The 23174-nt window shown below is 43.8% G+C and overlaps 1 protein-coding gene across 2 annotated transcripts in view; it reads left to right on the top strand.

Annotated features, from left to right (window-relative positions):
• FGF14 (fibroblast growth factor 14) overlaps window positions 1-23174 on the top strand; it is a 612800-nt gene that overhangs the window by 460706 nt on the left and 128920 nt on the right. For both annotated transcript variants that reach the window (XM_084612114.1, XM_084612115.1), the window contains exon 2: window positions 14020-14130. In XM_084612114.1, coding sequence (XP_084468240.1) covers window positions 14020-14130 — 111 coding nt within the window. The remainder of the gene's footprint in view (window positions 1-14019; window positions 14131-23174) is intronic.

Genomic DNA, 23174 nt, shown 5'->3' with positions numbered 1-23174 from the left:
TGCTTCCCAGCCTATGGCTGCCTCTGCTGTTTAGCCAAAGGCCTTAGCCTAAGAACAGGGCCTCAGACTGTCACAGTAAGAGAAGGCCCTTACACCAGCAGACAGTGATTTTGATTCTTTTTTTTATACCTCTAACTAGCCAAGTGATAAAAATACGCCTAAATTCTTAAAGTACAGGCCTTTACAGACAGGCCTGAATATCTATATCCTAACAATCACCCAGTGGTAAATGCTTCCAAAACATTGACTAACACACAATAGAACAATGTTCAGATTGGAAAAAACAAATACTGTCAAGAGTGTTTAACTGTGAATGGTTTGATTATGTGTGTGTGCAGAAATCAGTCAAGGCAGAAGCAGACCATAAACAGTTAGAAGCCATATTACAGAAATCATGTTGCATAGTACCGCCTAGATGTCCGAAAATGATTATGAAATTGCAGAAGTGCTAAGTGTGTGAGAGAGGCCCAATAAAAAGCTTCTTATGTTATACATGCTTTCAAAAGTGCCTATAAAGAGTGAAAGCAATAAGATGCAGGAAGAACCATTTGAAATAAAGGTCAAGTACTGCCCCTTTCTGACCCAGCTTGAAAGAATAATTCAAGATAGATGGTGAAGGAAAAAAAATGCAGGCACATCTGAACATTTGAAAAAAAAGGGGGGGGACTTTTGAGGTATGATTGTTGCATATGTTTCTGTACAAAGAATCTTATGTCATGATATTTCAGAGCATGAGATAAGAAATGTTACCACAGTGTCCATCTGAGTATTAAGAAGTGTAAGAACAGAGCCTGAGATGTTCTATTCTGGACAGGCATGAATGCTGCCATCAAAAATAAGGTATCCAAGAGCAAAACCTGCAAGAAATGCTAGCAACAGAATGCAAAAGAACCTTGAAACCTATGAGATCCTTAGCCCAAGTTTGGTGCAGATCAATTTGAATTTTATGGGAAAGGTTACCTCTAATTTGTAAGTTGCTACTCAGTCTTTAATTTGAGTTGTTGCACAACACTTTGTAAAGCAATGTAATAACACAGCGTAATATCACATCATGAGAAGATGAGCAATTCACCAGCAGCTCACTTCAGTAGTTCAAGCACTCAGACATGCCCTTTCTATGTATAGTTTAATGGGTTAGTGGATAAATCAGTACAGATGTCAAAGTTCTCAATTAGAAAAACAACTAGTGGAGTAAAGGGATCCATGTTTAGCATTGTTAGAATATCACGCACACTTTACATTACTTTATTGGGCTCACCAATTCAGATACGTACGGCAAGAAAGAAAGACAAAAATTTTGGTGCCAACATTTAGCGTGCTTCCTAACCCTATAGCAGTAGATCCTAAAGTTGCTTAAGAACTACAGGCCAGGAAACTAGAATAGATTAAAAGAATGCTGAAGTCATTTCCTATTGTAAATTGAAGAGAATGTTACTTTCAAACAGAAAGTGACTAGCACATGCTAAAGTAACAGCTACATCCTCTCCATCAATGTGATATATCATAAGCACTCTAACAGTGTCAGGGCCTGTAATGTGGGCTATCTGAACTAGTGTTTGGTGTCAGGAGTAGAGTTGGGGTCATGGTGACAGCAGGGTTCAAAGCCAGGGCAAGAGTCAGAAGTCACGCCAAGGGTCAAAGCCAGAATCAGCAACTGGGTCAGGGTGAGAAAGCAGGCAGCAGGAACAAGGAACAGGGCATGGTAAAAAGAACAAGGATGAGGCATGTTATCAGGAACGAGGAGCAGGAACCAGGCAAGGAAGCAGGGACCTGATCTTAGAAATCTGGGCAGCAACACGCCTAGTGACTAGTTGCTCAGATGAGAAATGGGCCAGGAACAGGAAGCCAATCAGCAATCTATTGTTAGTCATCTGTCCCTGATGAGTCAGCACGTGTAGCTTCTGGTGGTGGGATGTTAACAGCAGTTCTTCAAGTGCTTGCTCATGTTGATTCCATTCTAGATATGCGTGCACCCACGTGCGCAGCTGTCAGAGATTTTTGCCTTAGCAGTACCCATATGGTCGGCTGTAGCACCCTCTTGAGTACCATGCCCATTAGGCGCCAGCGGTCCTACGCCCACTCAGTTCCTTCTTACCGCCCATGTGGTTAGGCTAGCAGTTCTTCTATTTCACTCTTTGAGCCTTAAGGCTTTGTAAATAATTTGTTTACAGTAGTTAGTTAATAAGTAGTTGTTAAGGAGAATAGTTAGTGATAGAGTCCCAGTGGGGACTTCACCCCAGGCAGGGCATGCCCTGGTCTCCCAGTTTTAAGCCCTGCTTTGACTGTAACCCCCATAGCAGCTGCCTCAAATGCTTGGGGGAATTACATGTGAAGGAGAAGTGTCGCATCTGTAAGAACTTTCATCCCAGAACTCAGAAAGAGCGAGACATCCGTCTGAGGGTCCTCCTCATGGAGGCTGCCCTCCTCCTGCTTCCGAGCCTTCCTGGCTGGACTCTGCCCTGAGTGCCTTAGCCTCGGTGTGCAGCACACCCGTGGCACCAGACTCCACCCTGCACCACTCCCGGGCACTAGTGCCTAAGAAGAGGTTGAAGAAGAGTGACTCCCCGGCACTAAACAAGAAGGGCAAAGGACCCAGTTTGGGCTGACAGCCCACACCAGAGCCACATGGGGATGCCCCCCAGTAGGATCCCCTAACTTCCTGAGGGATCTGCCACCAACTCCAAGGAGCGGTAGAGGACCCAGACTGGTGGCATTGCCGATGCCTTCCCAGGCTTTCCTGGTGCCCAGAGAGCAGAGGCCTCTTCCAGCGCCCCTGGCACCCCATGTGTTGCTGGTCACGGCAAGGCTCCAGGTGAGGGAAAGCCAGCTGTAAAGACCCCTCAGAGGGTGGGCGAATGATGCCGATCTCTGGAGATGAGACAGAGCTGTCAGTTTCCACACCCCAGGTTTCTGTCTTCTGTGGAACGTCCTACGTAGCTGGCACCATGCTCATGGTCTCTGCTCTCTCGATGCGGGTTGCCTAGAGGAAGGCACCAGTTACCGTATCACCGGCACCGATCATCCTCTGCTGGCTGTCTCCTCAGCGCCGATCCCCACAATGGGAACAGTCTGCGTCACGGTAACGATCTCCCTGCCTCTGGCACCGATCCTCCTACTTGAGGCACCAGTCTCCTGTGGCGACAGTTAGCCATGAGATGCAAGCTTTGACGGCCCCTCCATGGTCACCAGAAGGTGCTTCCTCCAGTTTGGAAAGGGAATTTAGCCCTTCGCCGCGACAGCACCGGTGTGGGTGGGCACCTGAGGCTGCGTCGACCTCCGTGATGGCATCGTGGCAGCAAGGCCAGTGGCCGGTGCAATGGCCCTACTGGAGTGCGTGGAGCATGTCTGTGATGTCAATGTCCCAGTCAATCCATTCCTCAGCCATTGCCTCATAGCAGCAACCAATGGCATCGGTGGCACCAAGCTTAGTACATGTGGTGCACTTGGAGGCCAGGGTAGAGGAGCAAGGGCCCACCTCAAAACCCTCTTCCCCCACAGGGGATGATCCCTCGGGGCCTCTCCCGGTGACCCAGTCATTGTCCTCGTCCCCGGATGAGGCAGTGGCAGGCCCCTCCAGCCCCAGCCCACTGGGCAATTTCAAAGAACATCAGGCCCTGCTTGGAAGTGGAGGAGATGGCCGAACAGGTGGAAACCCTGTTCAGTGTGCTCTTGGCCTCGACCCCCACCCATGTTGCGCTACCAGTACACTATGGGGTCCTAAAAATAGCAAAAACCCTTTGGCAAACTCCTCCTTCCACTCCTCCCTCCTCCAAGAAGGCCACGAAAAAGTATTTTGTCCCAGCCAAGGGGTTTGAATATTTGTATACCCACCTTAGCTACTTCCAGGTGCTCCTTTAGGTTGGCTTGCATTTCCTGAATGGTCTGTACCAGATCAGAGGTAGCAGGAACCATTGTGATAAAGGGACAGAAGGGTGGAAATGAGGATGAAAACCATAGTTGGAGTAGAAGGGACTGGATCAGATAGAGGTGTGTTCCATGTTGCAAATTCAGCAAGTGGGAGTAATTCAACCCAATTGTTTTGGCAGCTGTTCAGGAAGCAGCACAGGTATTTGCCATGTGCCTGGCTGACCTATTCTGATTGGCCGTCCATCTGAGCGTGCTGTGCGGTGGATGCATGGGGGTCACACATCTAAGACATGAAACACCTCAACTGGGAGCCATGGTCATGGTAAGGTGGTCAGGGAGGCCATGGAGGCAGAAGATCTATGTAACCAGAAGGTGTGCAATAGTTTCTGCAGTAGGGAGACATAAGGATGGTACAAAATGGGTCATTTTGATAAGCTGGTCCACAACAGTTTGTGTGGTATTGTAGCCTTCAGATTTGGGTAGTTCTGCTATAAAATCAAAGGTTATGTGTGACCAGGACTGGGAAGGGGTCTCTGATGACATGAGGAGACTGAAAGGCCTGCTCTAGGCAGGTTTTGTTCGAGCATAGGTGTCGCAGCGCTTGACATAGGACCAAATGTCATCCCACATTTGTGGCCACCAGAATGATGGTGGCTACAATATGCACAGTCTTGGATTGCCCAAAGTGACTTCCCCGGGGGTATCATGGTGTATGGGCAGCACTTCCAGCCTTGTGGAACTGTTGAGGATTTACAGATGGCCATTGACGTAAAGGAGATTATTGACTTAAGAATAGTGGCATATCGTTGTACTGGGGAGACCTTCCTTGGATGAAGTTATGAGTTTAAGGAATGGATCGTTAGAGAAAGCAACTGGAAGCATGGTAAGGAAGTCTGTGACTACGGACCCACAAATGACATGGTATAGTTTTAATTTGCTTGGTGGTGGCTCTTTGGCATGAGTGAGTTTTGTATAGTATTCTCCTTTTTGTATGAAGACCCCAGCTTTATCATTTTTCTTGTCTGGACAATACATGATTGTGAAATTGAATCTCAAGAAGAATAAGGCCCAATGCAACTGCCCCTGTTTCAGCACCTAGGCAGATTATTGGTATTCTAGATTATTATAGTCAGTTAAGAGTAGGATGAGGTGTTTGGCCACCTCAAGGTAGTGATGCCAAGTCCACAATCCAGTAACTCCTTTTTCTATTTCATAATTGCATTTGACTGGGGTGAGCTTTTGTGAAAAATATGCACATGGATGCATCTTTTGCTGGTGCCCTGTTTCTTGGGATAGTATTGCCCTGATGGCAACATTAGAGGTGTCAGCCTGAAGGAAAAAGGGTTAGTCAAGATTAGGGTGGACCAGGACTGGACAGAAGAGAAAGCTAGCTTCAGGTGTCCAAAGGCCTGGTGGGACTCCAGGGGCCATGAAACCTTGATGGTTTTTAGAGGATGGCAGTTATAGGAGCTGTGACCTTTGAAAAGTTTGGAGTAAATCTCCTGTAATAGTTGGCAAATCCCATGAACCCTTGGATGTCTTTCATGCTCTAGGGTTCAGCTTAATCCTGAGTTGCAGATATTTCTGAGGGTCCATGAATAAACTGTCTGCTTACAGGATGGAAACCCGCCCTCCCCCCAAAAAGTGGCTCTTTAATGTGTCTTCTGCAAAATTACTTACCAAATATTATTATTTTATCAACTACAATTCGTTAACAACATAGTAAAAGCATGTGAATTGGTTACTAACTTAGACTGGTTAATAATTAGATCACACAATGTTTTAATATCATGTGCTGCAAAGAGCCACAGGAGACACATTGAAGAGCCACTTGCGGCTCACAAGCCTCAGTCTGAGTATCACTGATGTATAATTATTTGGTTCAGTGCCCTGTAGTCTACTCAGAGTCTGAGAGCCATCTTTCTTCTTCAGAAAAAGTGCCATGTTTCCTGCAAAGCTGTGGATAAAACCTTTGGTTTTCCTGGAGGTACTCCTTTAATGCTGCTAGCTCTAGTTCAGACATAGAATATATATGCCCGAAAGGAACATTGGCTCTGGGCTGACGGTCAATGGGGCAATCGTAAGCACAATGCGGGGGTAGTGAGTCTGCTTTCTCTTTTTTCGAAGATTTTGTGGGAGTCTTGGTATTTCACAGGAAGATGTGGGCCATCATGTAGGGATGCATTTGTAGGTCTGACATGGTTGCCACTATGTGGGGGAACATCTGGGTTACTGGAGCGGAATCCTCTGGCTTGGCTTCTCGGATATTGAGTTCTTGAATGAGAAGGCAATTCTCCCTACAGACGCTCAATGGAAAGGTAATGGCACGTTGGGACCATAGGATATGGGGTTCATGACAAATGAGCCAGGGTTCCCCTAAAATCAGGGCAAAATGCAAGGAGGAAATAAGGTTGAATTGTAGGACTTCCTGGTACTCCCCAATCACCACTTCCATGTGGTCTCCTATGTATCTGGATTCGATGCCAGTGGAGACTGATCTACTGTTTCTACCAGGTCTTCGGTAACCTTGGATTCGGTATTGGGAGACTGAGGACCCAGACCATGGAAAAATCCATAAAATTTTCCCCTACTCCTGAATCAGTCAAGGCCTACTGTATGGGAAAGGATCACTCTACCTGCGGGATCCACAATTGCAAAGGAATCTGTAGAAGTGGAGATGGATGGGGAACTCCTGGGTTAACATAGTCCTGAGGTTTATCCCTGGTGGTACCCAGGCTCGGGTCCCTGACTGGGTGTGGGGTTAGTCTCTTCCCTGTCATCAGGTAAGCAGGGGTTTTGAGAGGACACCTCGATACTGCATGCCCTATTCCTGTATAATAGAAGCAGGAGTTCTCCTGTCCTCTGCTCTCTTGTTCTTCAGGAGATAGGTGGGGCCATCCAGTGTCAGCTGGTATCGACTCGATCGAGGTCGAGCTTGCTTGGGCCTGAGGATGGAGCTTTAGGTAAAGTGAGGGAGATTGGTAGGCTCCTCCTACATTCCAGTTTGTGCAACCTGGTGTCTATCCAGATGCACAGGTCCATGAAGGCTTCTAAACTGGTGGTGGGATCCACCCATGCCAGCTCATCTTTTAGTTCTTCTCCAAGGCCAATGTGAAACTGATGAGTGGAGGAGTGGAGCATCATTCCAGGCAATATCTATAGTCAAATGTCTGAACTGACTGTTACCAGATTTGCCTGTTACTTTGGGGTATACTTATTTATTAGGGTTACTCTTCTGGGGTTGGGGGGGTGTCTGTAATTCTATCAATGTACTTCTTGTGTCACTTGTGTTCTCATACAGAGCTCTACTTCTCACTTCTGCAAGTTCCCTCCCAATGGAGCTATCCTGCAGGACCTAGGTTCCCCAGGGCTGGGTTCCTGCAGCCCCAGAATCAGACGAAAACACACACACATTAACAGAGCGCATCTGAGAGGACCAGGTTAATCAGCACTCCCAAGCTGACCCCTTATATGTCCCTGGATTCAGCAGGCTGGGTCGTGCAGCACTTCCAAGCTGCCACCCTCATATGCTCCAGGTTAGCACGTCCATATACCCACATTCACGTTGCAACTGTTCTGGTAGTAACCCACTTAATGAGCAAACCCCACAGGATTTTGGGGTGCTGCAGGGATCTTTAGCTTAGGTATGAGAAGCATTGCTGCAGAGCAAATGGGGAAGCCAAAAAACACCCATAAGGGGGAAAGAGAGAGAGAGAAGCAACCAGCTTAAGCATGAAAATTATTTATTGCCAGGTAATAACCATACAAGGGAGCCAAACAAACAAAACAGTTACAATATTAAATCTTACTTAAATTTGATTATCAAAGTCAGGTTTGGAAAATTATAACTGATCGTACAAGTCAGGGTTAGAAGGCTGTACCTACAGAGAGAGAGAGAGTGAGCTGCATTCTCACCACACCGTGAAACTTGAATCAATCAAGGTTCCCAGGTGGTGGTGATAGCTGAGGGTCTGGAGTGCTGGAGACAGGCAGAGCCCCCAGCATGATCAGTCAGGAGAAGATGAAGTCCCAATAGAACGGATTCAGATTTTGGATCCAGGTATCAGAACACTTACTTGAGCATGGGTAGGGGTTTTTGTAGGGAAACAACAATGGTTCAAGGGAGAACACTAGATTTGTTTATGGGTAAACTGATGGCTCAAGGGAGTATACCAAAGTTGTTTTGTTCCGGCTAGACAATAGGAACTGATCATTTCTGATTATGGGTGGTGTTCCTTCGAGGGAGTTCACAGTGCAATTATGGAGCTTCAGTATTTTGTATACCAATAAAGGATTTATTACTAGAAGTGGTCTGATAACTACTGAGCTGGGTGTGTGCAGGCATGGGTTCATTAACATCTGAAGCATGGATCCCCCATCATGCAGTGCTTTCCTGCTTTTCTGGTCCCAGAGTTCCGTGTGGTTCTTGCCTTAGAAGCTCTGTTTTCCATTCTGTATGCTAATGGGGATGCATTCCTGTCCCATCTTCAATGAAAATGAGGCCAGGAGAGTTTTCTTAATTCTGTCACCCTAGTCCAAAGGGGTTTAGGTGTGTCTTCCACTGCCTTTTCATTGCTTTTTGTAAGTCTTTCTTCTGATTGGTTTTGGTTCAAGCAGAGGCTGGGGAGGGGAAGGTCTTTTGTGAGTCAGGCTGGATACTGCATCTTGGTTCCCCAAGAACACAGAGATGACGGGTAACATGACTGACATAGGAAGGGGTTGACCACAGGGTTTGCTGGAGCTTTCATATGGCAGTCTCTGCTGTGTGGATTGCATAAATGAGTTCCAGTTGGTCAGTACCAAGTGATTCTGTTCTAAAAAGGGAAAGGCCCATACCAAGGCCTTCCCGTTAAGGAAGCTCAGTGCCAGCCCCGCCTGAACTTGATCTGTGACATAGTTCTGAGGCTGGAGCATAAACAGGAGCCTGCACTTGATGATGAACCCACAAAACTTACTGAGGGTATCATCATATCTCTCCAGCAAAGGAACTCTGGGGCAGGTCAACCGAGCATGTGTCTTAAGAGAAGCAGAATGGTTACCCACAACTGCTACGAGTTCCGTAGTTTGCTCCTGCAAGGAATGATTTCCTGTCTGAAGCTGTTGTACTTGGGTCCCTCAGTTGTTGGTTTTCTGTCTCAAGGGCAGTGATCTGCTCCTGAGCTCTCTCAGGGCCCTGGAACAATGGTGGGGCAAGAGCCCTGGCAGAGTCCATATTCAGTCCAGGGGTTCAAATATGAGGAGACCAGGGTGGTCTGAGCAAGCTGTCAGGGCTCATACCATGGGCTGTCTGACCTAGTTGTTGGATCCAGGAGTAGAGTCAGGGTTGTGGTCATTCCAGGAGTCAATCTGGGGTCAGAGTCAGAAGTCATGCCAACAGTTAAGTCTGAGTTGGAGTCAGAAGTTATGCTAAGGGGTCAAACCAGAGGTAGAGGCAGAAGTCACACCAAAGGTCAAGCCAGAATCAGCAACTGTGGGTCAGGGCGAGGAAGCAGGAGCAGGGATGAGGCGTGGCAGCAAGAACTAGGTGAGGAAGCAGGGACTTGGTCTCAGAAGTCTGAGCAGCAACAGGCCTAGCAACTAGTTGCTCAGACAAGGAATGGGACAGGAATAAGAAGCCTTCTACGTGGTAGTGTCCAATCAGCAGTCTGCTGTTAGTCATCTGACCCTGCTGAGTCAGCAAGTATAGCTTCTCACCAGCAGTTCTCTCTTTAGCCCTTGCAGCTCAGTGGCACAGAGAATAACGCTCCCACTTGACAGTCTTGGTGGCCTGGGTTTGACACTTGTGGCACCTGACGGTCAGCCCTCTTGTAAGAAGAGAAGATGTGAAAAAACAAACCAAAACAAAGAGGACACTCGCCTTTTCTTTCGTGAGGACCCCAAGAGTGTTGCTATCAGTATCACTAACAATGAAGAATATCAAACCCAGTCTCCAAGTGGCAGAATCACCTATGGTGTCACACGGGCCATGGTAGAAGTAACAGTTTTGAGATGAAGTGGCTGAGTAATTAAAAAGCCATTGAGTTTCAAAGATAGTACTGACAGATGTCCAAGAAGAGTCAGAATAATTCCCTCATTTGTTGGGGGAGTCACAATATTACCAGTCGCAAGTGTTGAAAAATCATAAGACAGGACACCAAAATCATATTTTTAAAAATAGATATTTTAAATGTGTCCTCTGGGACTTTTTTTTTTATAGCTGTTGGGATTAATCTTTTCAAGTTTTTCTGCACAGTCATGAAGACTAGAAACTTTTTTATTTAAATGTAAGCTGAAATTCTCACGTACTCATCTGACGCTAGGGCGGAGGGCTTTAAGAAAAAGAAATAAAACAGGACATGATAAAATTACAGAAGTTGAGGTACTGAGGTAAGGTCATCTGCCCTCACCCTCTTTGTTTGTGTGTTTCATTGACTACATTTCTTTGTGGTTGGTCTTGGTGGATATTTTTTGTGTGTGTGTTTAGTTTAGGCGGGAGCAAAGGGCAGAGGAGTGAGGGGACAGGAAGTATGATGAATTGTAGCCACTAGTCCATGAATTCTGATGCCTATCATATTACTGGGATATAGTATAACCTTTTTAACCCTGACACATCTCATGTGAGTGTGCACAGGTAATAAACATCAGTCCTTTAGCAGTACTCTTTATCCCATTCTTATTAGGCAACTATTTCTTCTTAAAGAACATAAAACAATGAATTGTATATGCTGTAAGGCCCTTTGGGACTGGTTCTGAAACTTTCTGAAGCTGAACAGACTTGTACTTTCTTTAATACTTTTAAATGTCTGTAGTGCTTGTGGAAGGTACCAGATTGAAACTCCTAGAGAATGAAGTCTGCTGTTTAGCCACGGAACAGCTATAATACAGGCAGTAGTAGGTTTCTGTGTCAGTGTGTCTCAGTTGTGTTCTGGAAGGCCACCTATATTAACAAATCATTTCACACACCCTCAAATATCAATAACCTTGGTCACTATCTGAGCTGATAACACAAAGATGAAAGGCTTTGTTTCTCATTACCAATTCATTGAGCAATTTAGTCATTTGAGCACTCCTTTAACTACTTAATTCATATTTCTACAGTGCTTTGAAGGTCTAGAGTGTTACAATAAACAAGTACTGAGTATTACTATTTAGGGCTGATCAAAAATATTCTGAACTAAACATTTTCTTATTGGAAAAGAGGTTTGCTGAAATTGAAGTTTCCTAGGGGAAAAGAGCTTTTTGGCTTAATTTTCCAACAGGAAAATTGAAATTAAACTTTCTGTAGGACACCTCAGCTTGTGGAGCATGAAGGGAGTGGGAGAAGGAGGTCCTAAGAATCTATAGATAAAAGGAAAATGAAAAATAAGGATTTTTTTGATATTACAGACAATTGTAACAGGAAGGTTTTATATCCTTTTTCTTCCATTATTTTCTCTGTCTTATAAGAGCTACTTTTCATAATGGAAGCATATGTTTTATGTAAATCAATTCCAAAAATTTTAAAAATGAAACTTCAAATGAAGGAGTCATGCTCACGTAACAATTGGCCAGGTTAGAATACATCTTTGATAGCTGAAAGCATTCACAACTCATGCAACTCACGCATTTCTAGACTACTAATGCACACTACATGCAATGTCTAGACTACTAATACAAAATGTGGCCTGCCTTATTGCCATTACTTTGCAGTATTTGAGTCTTGGCAAGAAAATGCTAAATGGAAAAGAACTGCCACGTAGCACACAAGCCCCCACCCCAAAATTCTGGCTTAACTTGTGTTCACTCACAAGACTATTTTCACTCATGTGTAATTTTGTATAGCTAATAAACCAGAGGTAGTTTAAAATAAAAGAGCAACAATACAATTGTTTTCTTTTTTAAAAAAAGCAAGTTGAGTTTATTTTTTTAAGTAGCTAAGAAAATTGCTTTTAAAAAGATGATTAAAGTGTAATTTTGATGGTCTACTCTAAATTTCAACTTTGTCAATCAGCACATTAGATGTAAACGTTTTCTGATAATGATTGACTTTAATTGAGCCTTCTTAGGAGACAGTGATTGTTTTAAATTAAAAATGGTACCTTTTCCATTTAGCTGAAAGCTTATTTGCATTCATTTCAGCTTTGAGCATAGACATAACCACCTACATCTTTACTAACATTGTATTTTCTCCTTTTTTCCTTCTCTTAAAATGCTTAATGAATTTGTCAAACAAGTTAGCTTTAAATATTTCCTTACTGATCCTTGCAATTTTGGCAGTTTTGATATTTATTAAGAATGATTTATTAATTTTAAGCTTATCAATTTAGAAACACATCTAAAAATAAAATTGTTACATGTGTAGTGCCAGTCTGATCAGGGAGTTTGTTTGTTTGTTTGTTTGTTTGAGTGATTAAAATGGTTTTCAGTATCCAGATTATGTCGATTAAGATAGTAGTTCAAGGAAGACCGTATACTCCAGTACTTTTAGAAGACTTGTCAAACTATTCCTGTGTAAGGGTTCTGCAAGCCTTGCTGACATAAATAATCTTTATACAAGTAGTACAGTTATGAGTCACTCATGAAAAGCCAGGTTTGCAAGACTGACTAATACGGCAAATATGAGGAACATTTGCTTATATTTCATAATACTTTGAACATTTTTGTACTGTAGTCTTTATAATAAAAGCCTCTGAAATATTTACAGTTTACAGTGTAAAATGGAAAAAGTAAATTTAAATGGTTCTGTTTGTTTAAAGAATGATTTGTTACACATTTTATGAATAGCAAATACATTGCAAAAAACCTCACAAGTTAATCATTTATGTAGATCATCAGTACTAGCTGACACCTTTTGGGAAACTTTGTAAACATTCTATTTAGGAATAATTCTGTTTATATGCCACTATTTTCCATATTCAATCTCCTTGTTCATTAAGGACCAAGCTGTTGAACTCCTTATCCATATTACAAGTAATCCTAGTGACGTCAATGGGATTACTCATGAGAGTAACAGTTCATCAGTATGAGTAAGGGGTTCATAATCTGGCCCAAATATAAGAGTATTTGCATGAAAACAGGGTCTGTATTTCTTAAGATTTCATCTATTCATCCTACTACTTACTCATCTGAAGTTCTAATAAAATCTTTCTGATATTAGTTAATCGTTATGGAGATGAACATGATGTCATAAACACAAAATTATTGCTGTATCCCCACAGGTTGCTTGCCAGTCATTTCTAATTTGTTAGGCAGAGTTGGGCCTGGTATGTATTTTGATGATAGACATTTAAGTAAAACTCAGCTTCTGCAGGAAGGTGGCATTCTTCCCTCGGAGGATTGAACTAATTTGCCAGCAAGGTGTTATGGGTGATGATGAGGCACCATCTTTGAGACAAAGCATAGCGCTGAAGCTCTGTGGTCCTTAATCAGTCCAGTGGCAATTCTCATGAAAGCAGAGATGTTAATTCTGGTGTCTTAGCCAAATTCCAATTTAGGGAGAATGCACTTATCCTTTTAAAATTCCCCTTTCACATTTAACTGGGTAAGATATTTTTCAGTTCTCCTCCTAAATGCTGTTGCTAGTGAAGAACTCTTATGTCCTGCTGTAGGCATGGCTGTTTTTGAGAGCTGCGGTTTTTAGTGATACTTGTTTATTAGTCTGTAAAGCACTTTGGTACCTTCCACGTTCAATTATTATTAAATATTACACAAAAAATGTGTCACTTAAGGTAGGGAATAAAATGAAGAAAAAAAACAAACCAGATGAACTCTAAGCAACAAAGGCAGTTTTTTCATGTGAGTGTCCCTAAGAGTGACCAGTGAAGTATAGTAATTTAAATCTAAATTATATGAAATATGAACAGGTTTTTTAAAAATGATTTTTTTCCTTTAAATCACTTTTAATTGCAATCTGAAATGTCTTTGTAGGGGCTAATGTAGTTTAAACTAGAGTTTCTCATACACTAGTTCAGCTCTTTTTATCTCTGTTAGTTACCATCAAGAATGTTCACAGGAGAAAAGAGGACCTAAAACTGGTGTAGTAAAATTCTGATGGAAGAAATTTTCTTTCTTCATCTCCAACAGATATTGTCCTGTTTAGTACTACTGAGACAGTCTTCCTTCTACAATGAGAGAAATAGGGATAACTCTTGGAAAAAGTTTTGAGGCTAGTGACAAAATATGTTTGTCTTTCAGATCCCCAGCTCAAGGGTATAGTGACCAGGTTATATTGCAGGCAAGGCTACTACTTGCAAATGCACCCCGATGGAACTCTCGATGGAACCAAGGATGACAGCAGTAATTCTAGTAAGTGACTGCTCTAGGAGAATGTATTAATCTCAAACACAGATTGCAGATGTAATCATTCAAATATATACGTGCAAACACTATTTTAATGGGTTTTGAGGAATTTTGATGTATTTTGGCAAAAAGATTCTGTCAACTTAAAATATATTAAACACTAGCATGCCTTTTAAAGAATCCTTAGCACTACTGCATGTGTGAAAAAGTATCCAGGAAAGAAGCAATTATGCATTTTGTTAGTGTCTGGCATTAAGTTTCAGATTTTCAAAAGTGATCAGCGTTGGTCTAACTCGACTCCCATTGAAGACAATGATAAAATTCCAGTTGAAATCAGTGAGAGGAAAGTTAGGCCAATACTGAGCACTTTCAAAAATCCACCGTAAAACATTTATCAGCAACATTTTCCTTTATCTTTGAAAAATAAATATAGACAAAAGAATAAAAGAAAATATCTTTGGAACTCTGACAACCAAGGCAGTGTAATTAAGCATATGTATAACTGTAAGCATGTTATTAGACCCATTGAAGCATATGCTTAAGTATCTAATTGGGCTGAATTGGGCTAAAGAGATTGATTCCACAAGATTCCCAATGACTTCAATAGGATTTCTGCAAGTGCGGGGACTGCAAAACTGGAAACAATTTGAAAAGCTATCGAAACAAAACTGGTGTCACTTTTCAGATCTCTTATGGATCATTTTTCAGTGTTATTTCTTTCTGTATAATATTGCTGAACATTTTGATACAGATAATGCATATATATTCTACCACTTGAGCTGCAAGTGGTGGGTAAGCAAACTTACCCTCACTCTCGAATGGTTCAATTTTAATAATTTTCATAAAGCACAGCAGACTTCTGAGGTTCATTTTTATTTTCTGTTTATAAGACATTTATTTACTCATTACTCATACATTAATATATGTCTGGTTAAAATTAGGCTGCAGGAGATGCAGGCTCTGTTTTTGTTTTGTTAGATCTTCTGTTATTGAGACTACAGCTGTTAACACAATATGTGTCCTTAATGTATTTCATCCACAGATATTGTTACTGTTTTATTGACTGTTATACTTTTCAGATTGTAGCAAACTAATTACTGTGTATATCACTGTTCTCTCTCCTATTTCTCTGTGTTCCTTTCTCATCTCCGTGTTTTTCATAACTGTCTTTCTGTTCTCTCCCACTGAAGTACGTCCATTTCTAATGCCCCTTCTCTTTTGGCCCAGTACCACAAGCTGTGCAGAAACAAGATTCCCATTGCCTTCAATAGGAATGCATTTTGCTTGCATGAGGCCTGCAGGATGTGTGGGATTTTTTGTTTCTCTTCCCCTGCCTTCATTTGGGGAGACGTCTAGTGGCAGTAGTGCAGGGGTGTCCTTTTTATTGTTACAATACATCTAAATAAATAAATCTTTCTTAGAAACCTAATTGTGGACTTTGAAATCTTTGAAAATATAGGCCACAACCCCTTACTTTCCTCTCTTCTCTGTTGCCATCTTTTTAAAATCTCCCATCTTTTCTCCCTCAGTGTTTTTTTCTTCTCTTTCTCTATCTGTCTGCCTGCTCTCTCATTCTCCCCCATAGTTCCAAAATGCAGAATAATTTTTCTTGTCCAAAACCAGCCTGTGCAAAATAAAGATATTTCATATTCAAGATAAATAATGGTGGGTCCTGTTATATTTTACATTTGCATGAGTTAGAGATTAGGCTGTGAGTTTTCCCACAAATTTAACATTATTTGCTATGGAAAAAATGGGCATGATTCACCATTCAGCACTGCATTAATCCTGTAGCCATTTTGAAATCAATGGATTTACACCATTGTAAAACATGAGTAACACAGTGTGAACCAGGCCCAATGTCTGGATCAGTGGCAAATGCAATATAGTATTAAAAATGTTACCAGCCAAATGCATATATTGCCGCTTTAAACTTTTCATATAAATAATATATCAATGCCAACACTATCTTGCAAATCAGAAAGATAATGTGTGTCACCACTTGGGCACTTTCAGGAATATAGAAACAACTATCAGTCTCTGTCTCCTCACTGTTGCCAGTCCTTCATGTTAGTTCTTTGTCTTTTTTCCCCAGTCTTTGTCTGGAGTATGTTTTGTTTCCTTTCATTTTCCTATGCTCTAATTCTGTTTTTGCTATTCCCCCTTTTAAAAAAAAAGAACATGAATGTTTCTCGTGGATGAACTAGCTTTTACTCTTTTGATTTGCCCTTCATTTTACAATCTCCTTATTTTGAGAATTCAAGCCCCAGTCTTACTGATGGATGTGGTTTGGCTGGCCCTAAGGGTGAGAAGTGGAAGAAGTATTCAGCATTCAACCTCACCCTCATCCTTACCTTATCTTGCTGCTGATTGATTTGGAGTGGGGATGAGAATTCTTCTGACTGTTGAGTTTACACCTTGCCTATTTGATTAACAGCTGCCCCCAACTCGTGAGGGGCGTAGGGATACATTGATCGTCAGGTGGGGAGGGAAAGCACTTTTGTCACCAACAGGGAGAATGGAGCTTCCTGTCCTTTTTGAGAATAGTTTTGGATTGAGGTTGATGAAAGCACTGTTGGGTTAATGTTGCAGGGTGGCATGGACTATAGTGCCTCTGCCATGCTTTTCAGCATGCTGTGCACTACAGCTGATTGGCCCTGAATGACAGGAAATAATTTTCCCCAACCCATGGTTTGGCTCAGCAGTTGGCTTCCGTTGAGCATCCGGGGGAATGGCTAGTGAGGGATGGATGAAAGGGGGCGTCCTTGAGTTCCTGACAGAGAAGCATTGTGAGAAGTTGAGTCACACAGCCTTATCTTCTGCTTCTTATTTATTATTTATAGAGCATCCAAACTTGTGCCAGGCAGCTAGAGAATAAATAAAAAAGTATGATCTCTGCCCCGCAAAAGCTGACAGTCTAATTTTAGATATGTCTCAAGGCATAGGAGTAACAAACAATACAGGGTGCTGTAGTGAGGTAGGACAAGGGTAACTGTAAGAAGATCTTGTAGTTACTCAGTTTGGGTATGTGCATAACTAATGCTTCCATTACAGTCCCACCAAAAGTTGTCTTTTAAATTAAAGCTTCTAGCTATTTATAATGGGTGGGATTTTCAGAAATACTTCATATTAGTCTAATGCTTCTCCCATTGGAGTCAATAGGAATTTTACCAGTGATTTCAATGGAAGCAGAGTTAGACTAATGCAGAGTGCTTTTGAAATCCCACCCTGCAGTTTCACAAGGGCAATATTCCTCAACAATAATAGGACATATTGCTGCCACAGCTTATCTTAAACCTGAGCATAGGATCAGGAATGAGTGGGCCTGGCGATGCAGTAACCAGTAAATTACATAGGAGGCCTTTTTACGTTTAGTACAGATTAGAAGCACCCCTTTTTTGTACCCAATTCTTTGCACGAGGAAGGGCTGATTGGGGAGAGGAAGTAAGAAAGAAGGGATCACATGTAATATATACTAGCTATGTCACTTAATACACTTCTGGAAGGTGCTCAGTACTGCGGTGATGGGCATACTCCAAGAGCCTGAACTGAACAGAATTTGGTGGATTTCAGTTCAGAGCTGTTTTCCATTGGGGTACTCATCTCTCCTGGGACCTGTTAATAACATTGGCTGAAGAGGTATGGACTAGTCCATCTGTTGGGTAATGGTGGAGAATGAGCTTTCCCATTTTTCATCATAAAATTGGGGCCATTTGTTGAAACCATCATTCGTACATTGAGTCCTTTATTTGCTGACCTTTCACGGGGAATGCCAAATAGATTTTATTCCAATACTGCTAGTTTCTTTAATATTCCTCCTATATTATATTGTCCTTTTCTTCTCTCCTCAGTTGGTGTATCCCTCTGTTTCTGAGCTGGCTTGAGGCTGGTACAGAAATAACACTGACTAGTACTGTAGATTCAAACACTGTGGTACTATTTAGTTTAGCTGTCCAACTCCAGCCTCTAACCTACGTGGGCCCCAAAAATGTTCCCAGTATCATTTAGTGTGATGTAAACTTCCTTTTGGGACAGTTTGTTTTTTAATTGTTTTCCACAGGGCAGACCACTGTTAATTTGAAAAGTGGATCTGACACATGATGTGATTAATATAGAAACCATGAAGAAGTAATGGAGGAGATTTCTATACTATGGTCCTGGAGACATTTAAAATGTTATGTTTTCCAAACCTGGTCCATTTATAATTTCTAGTCCCCTCTCTCACGTAACCCTCCTGGTCAGCTTCAAACTCCACCCCTCAGGTGGTGAAGGTCCCCCCACAAGTGGTCTGTAGCTTGATTACTACCCACCTGGAATCCAGACTTGAAAACCTGATTTTACCTAGGTTGCAGCCATCCCATTGATCTGCTAGGATGAGACTTATTCAGTTGCTGATAATCCGCATTGACTGTCCCACTTGGAGGCAGATACTGAGGTACCAGTCCCCCTGTCTCTGCCACAAAGAGTATGATGCAAGAATACAATAAAAACCACTGACTTCCCCAGAATCAACGGGATTCTGTGACAAAGGCAAGGATAGAACACAATTATCCAGGGTGGCATTCAGTCACCTTCAAGATGAGACCATCCTTTTTCTCTTTTCCTGCAGCACCCCTGCCTCATTACTATACACCTCCCAACTTCTGCAGCTAAGGAAAGGATCTTACAAACAACAGGCTCCTTCACTACACAACCCTGATTCATCCCCAGAGCAGCTCTGTACTGTGTACTGAATGAGACACAGGTCCCATGTTAAAAATAGTATGTGATCATGTCATTAAAGAGCAGGGGAACGAATTACATTGCACAGTCAGCCTTAATTCAGGCAGCTCCTAATTTTTGAGTGCTTGGCTTTGCAACTTGAGTTATACACTTTTAAGAGGGTTATGGGTAGGGCCCTACCAAATTCACAGCCATGAAAAACGTGTCACGGACTGTGAAATCTGGTCTTTTGTGAGTTTTTACCTGATAATATACAGATTTCACTAGGGAGACCAGAGTTTCTCAAACTGGGGGTCCTAACCCAAAAGCAAGTTGCAGGGGGTCACAAGGTTATTTTAGGGGAATTGTGGTATTGCCACCCTTACTTCTGCGCTGCCTTCAGAGCTGGGTGGCCAGAGAGCAGCGGCTGTTAGCCAGGTGCCCAGCTCTGAAGGCAGCACCCTGCCAGCAGCAGCACAGAAGTAAGGGTGGCAATACCATATCATGCCACCCTTACTTCTGAGCTGCTGCCTTTACAGCTGGGTGGCCAGAGAGTGGCGGTTGCTGACTGAGGGCGCAGCTTTGCAGACAGCAGCGCAGAGTAAGGGTGACAGTACCCTACCAGGCCATCCTTACTTCTGTACTGCTGCTGGTGGCGGCTCTGCCTTCAGAGCTGGGCTCCTGGCCAGCAGCCACCACTCTCCAGCCGCCCGGCTCTGAAGGCAGTGTGCCGCCAGCAGTGGTGCAGAAGTAAGGGTAGTAGTATCACAAACCCCTCTATAATAACCTTGCTATCCCCTCCTTCAACTCCTTTCTGGGTCGACCCCCAAAATTACAACACCATGGTATTTCAGATTTAAATAGCTGAAACCATGAAATTTATTATTTTTAAAATCCTGTGGCCATGAAATTGACCAAAATGGACTGTGAATTTGATAGGGCCCTAGTTATGGGTGGAGGTTTTATGATATATAATTTCCCAGGGTTTTTTTGTTGTTGTTTTTTTTTAACAGAAAAAACAAATTCTAATACACATTAAAAGGCCTGTTCTATAAACTTAGATACGGCTGAATATGTAGATGTGGCAGATTCTTTGACTGAGAGACCGGGCTAAGTGACTGAGATTTAGGCCTGCCACATTAGAGGGCTGGGTTCTAATCCCAGCTTGTGTAACATCTCGGTCAGGTGAAAGGGCTTGCTCAATAATAAGGGTTGTGAAGAGCACAAAATTATTAACACCCATAAGTGGGGGGATTGGATTTCTGATTGCCAGGAATTGGGTTCCTGACTGCCATTTGTGGCTTTGAAAAACTCTCCCTGCCTTCTCATTACTCTGTTCCTTTTCCAAAGTCAAAATATATTTTGATGGAGGAGCCATTTTTGTCTCGTCCCATAAGCTCAAAGAAAAAGTGGAGTCCTTTTGTCTCTGTCCTACCAGAGGTTCTGTACTGTGTAGCATGATGATGTATGGTGCTGGGACAGTGCATGTATAAAACAGACAGATGTTCGCAAGTTTTAGCAACCTGTCTTTAGCAAGCTGTACTGAGGAAAATACTGATGGGGCATCTTATAAATCAGACATATCCGAACAGACCTTCATGGAGACTTCAGAAAGCACCTCTCTAATTCCAGGGATTTCAAATTTCAAGTTACTGCAGCAAACCATGCAGGGGTGTGTGTGTGTGTGTGTATTTTATAAAATAAAACATAAATGTAAAATAATATACATATTCATGCACACACACATACATAGTGGAGTGTGTTTATGTGTACATCACCCTGGATCTCATCGAAACCCAAATCTGAATGTTGCCAATGCACTGTTTCTAAAACAGCTTAGAGAATATTACAAAACTTTCTAAGAAAAATGTGTCAGCAATTGCTGGAGTTGCCACTGTGCGGTTATGTGATTGCAAATGTGAGGGAAGGTAGACTGTGCAATCATAAGTAGGAAGAGACAGGGATAATCCAAGAGGTGTTCTCTCTGTTAAGATGCCGTACAAAATATGAAAAGGATTAAGAGTACCTAGTTAAGGGGCATATGCACAGTCTATGAGCCAGAAGGGCTCTTTAAGTGACTGGACTGTTTAATTGTCTGCACTTCTCAAGTCTTACTTAGAGCCACAATTCTTTCTGGCCTTTATGTAAGTGTGCAGTATGGGAGGAGGGTGCTCCAATGTTCTCAGTAAGACCCATGCAGAATTGCAGCCTCTGAACTCTGAGCAATACAGAACTGCTCCCTTGCTAGCAGCTACTGCTCAGACAGACTCGTTGTGTCTTGAAGGGGTAGGGAGGAGGCAGAGCTGTGGCTTCACCTCCATCCCCCTATGCAGATAACTGTTTATGCTGAGAAACACTGGAAAGCTTTGTGCTTCGCTAAGGCAGGTTGTACAGCTCCCTTAGGGTGATCAGGTATCTGGTTTTCGACTGGAACACTCGGTTGAAAAGAGACCCTGGCGGCTCCGGTCAGCACCACCGACTGGACCGTTAAAAGTCCAGTCGGCAGTGCTGTGGCACTAAGGCAGGCTAGTCCCTACCTGTTCTGGCTGGTACCGTGCTGCGCCCCGGAAGCGGCCAGCAGGTCCAGCGCCTAGGCAGGGGGGCTACGGGGCTCCACGTGCTGCCCTTGCCCTGAGCACCGGCTCCGCACTCCCAGCCAATGGGGGGTGGGGGTGCCTGCTTGGAGCCTCCTGCCCCTCCTCTCCCCCCCGCCCTGCCAGGACCTGCTGGCTGCTTCCAGGGAGTGCACAGTGTGGTGCCAGCACAGGCCCACAACCTGCCTTAGTCCTCCCCCCCGGCTGCGCCACTGCCTGGGAGCCGCCCAAGGTAAGCCCCAATCTCGAGCCCCCACCCCAAACCCTCCCAAACCCATAGCACCCTCCTGCACCCTAAGCCCCTCATTCCCGGCCCCAGCCCAGAGCTTGCACCTGCAGCCCAGAGCCCTCACCCCCACCTGCACCTCTGTCCCAGCCCAGAGCTCCCTCCCACATCCTAAACCCCTCATCCCTGGTTCCACCCCAGAACCCTCACCCTTCCTGCCCCCCAATCCCCGTCTCAACCTGCAGCCCTCTCCTGCAGTTCAAATCCCTCTGCCCTACCCCCCGTCTTGGAGCCTCTTCTGTACCCCAAACCTCTCCTCCCCAGCCCCATCCCAGAGCCCATACCCCCAGCCGGAACCCTCACCCCCTCCCGCATCCAAACTTCCTGCCCCAGCCCAGAGCCCCCTACCACACCGTGAATCCCTCGCTTCTGGCCTCACCCTGAAGCTTGCACCCCGAATTAGAGCCCTCACCTCCTCCCACACCCCAACCCCCTGCCCCAGCCCAGTGAAAGTAGGTGAGGATGGGGGCGAGCAAGCCACCGAGGGAGGGGGAATGTAGTGAGCAGGGGGCGAGGCCCTGGGGCAGGGGCAAGGCCCCGGGGAAGGGGTGGGGTGTTGGGTTTTGTGCAACTAGAAAGTTGGCAACCCTACTTACTATGAGCTGGGCCTAAATAGAGCTCAATTCAATCTTTAGTGAGAGATTAATAGAGTTACAGCTGAAATGCTAGAAGATTGAAAGTTGCAAGCTGGCATGGAAATAGTCCGCACTGAGGAGCACTGCAGAACCAGGTTCTGTAGGAAATTGATTTTTATTTGACCAACTTATGAGCATGTGGCTATCACATACTGAGCCTGAGCTATAGAGTGTTTTGCTAAAATCAATGAGAAGTGTGCACCAAAGAGAGTTATGCTGGCTATATGTTCATCAATAGTTGTATGCAGACTAATCTTCTTTGTCCCAATGGAGTGTGAACTGTCTTGTGGGATGAAATCCAGGCACACTTTCAAGTACTGGACCAGTGTACCAGTATGGGGAGGAGGTGACCAGCCCTCTGTGAAGAAAGAAGTGGTTCGGGACTATTTAGAAAAGCTGGACGTGCATAAGTCCATGGGACCGGATGCTCTGCATCCGATGGTGCTTAAGGAGTTGGCGGATGTGATTGCAGAGCCATTGGCCATTATCTTTGAAAACTCATGGTGATTGGGGGAGGTCCCGGAAGACTGAAAAAAGGCTAATGTAGTGCCCATCTTTAAAAAAGGGAAGAAGGAGGATCCGGGGAACTACAGGCCAGTCAGCCTCACCTCAGTCCCTGGAAAAATCATGGAGCAGGTCCTCAAGGAATCAATTCTGAAGCACTTAGAGGAGAGGAAAGTGATTAGGAACAGTCAGCATGGATTCACCAAGGGCAAGTCATGCCTGACTAACCTAATTGCCTTCTATGATGAGATAACTGGCCCTGGGGATGAGGGGAAAGCAGTGGATGTGTTTTTCCTTGACTTTAGCAAAGCTTTTGATACAGTCTCCCAC

The sequence above is a fragment of the Lepidochelys olivacea genome (genome assembly GCF_965140295.1).
Source record: "Lepidochelys olivacea isolate rLepOli2 genome assembly, chromosome: 1".
In the NCBI taxonomy this organism is placed as follows: Eukaryota; Metazoa; Chordata; order Testudines; family Cheloniidae; genus Lepidochelys; species Lepidochelys olivacea.
This window is presented reverse-complemented; position numbering and strand designations above follow the sequence as displayed.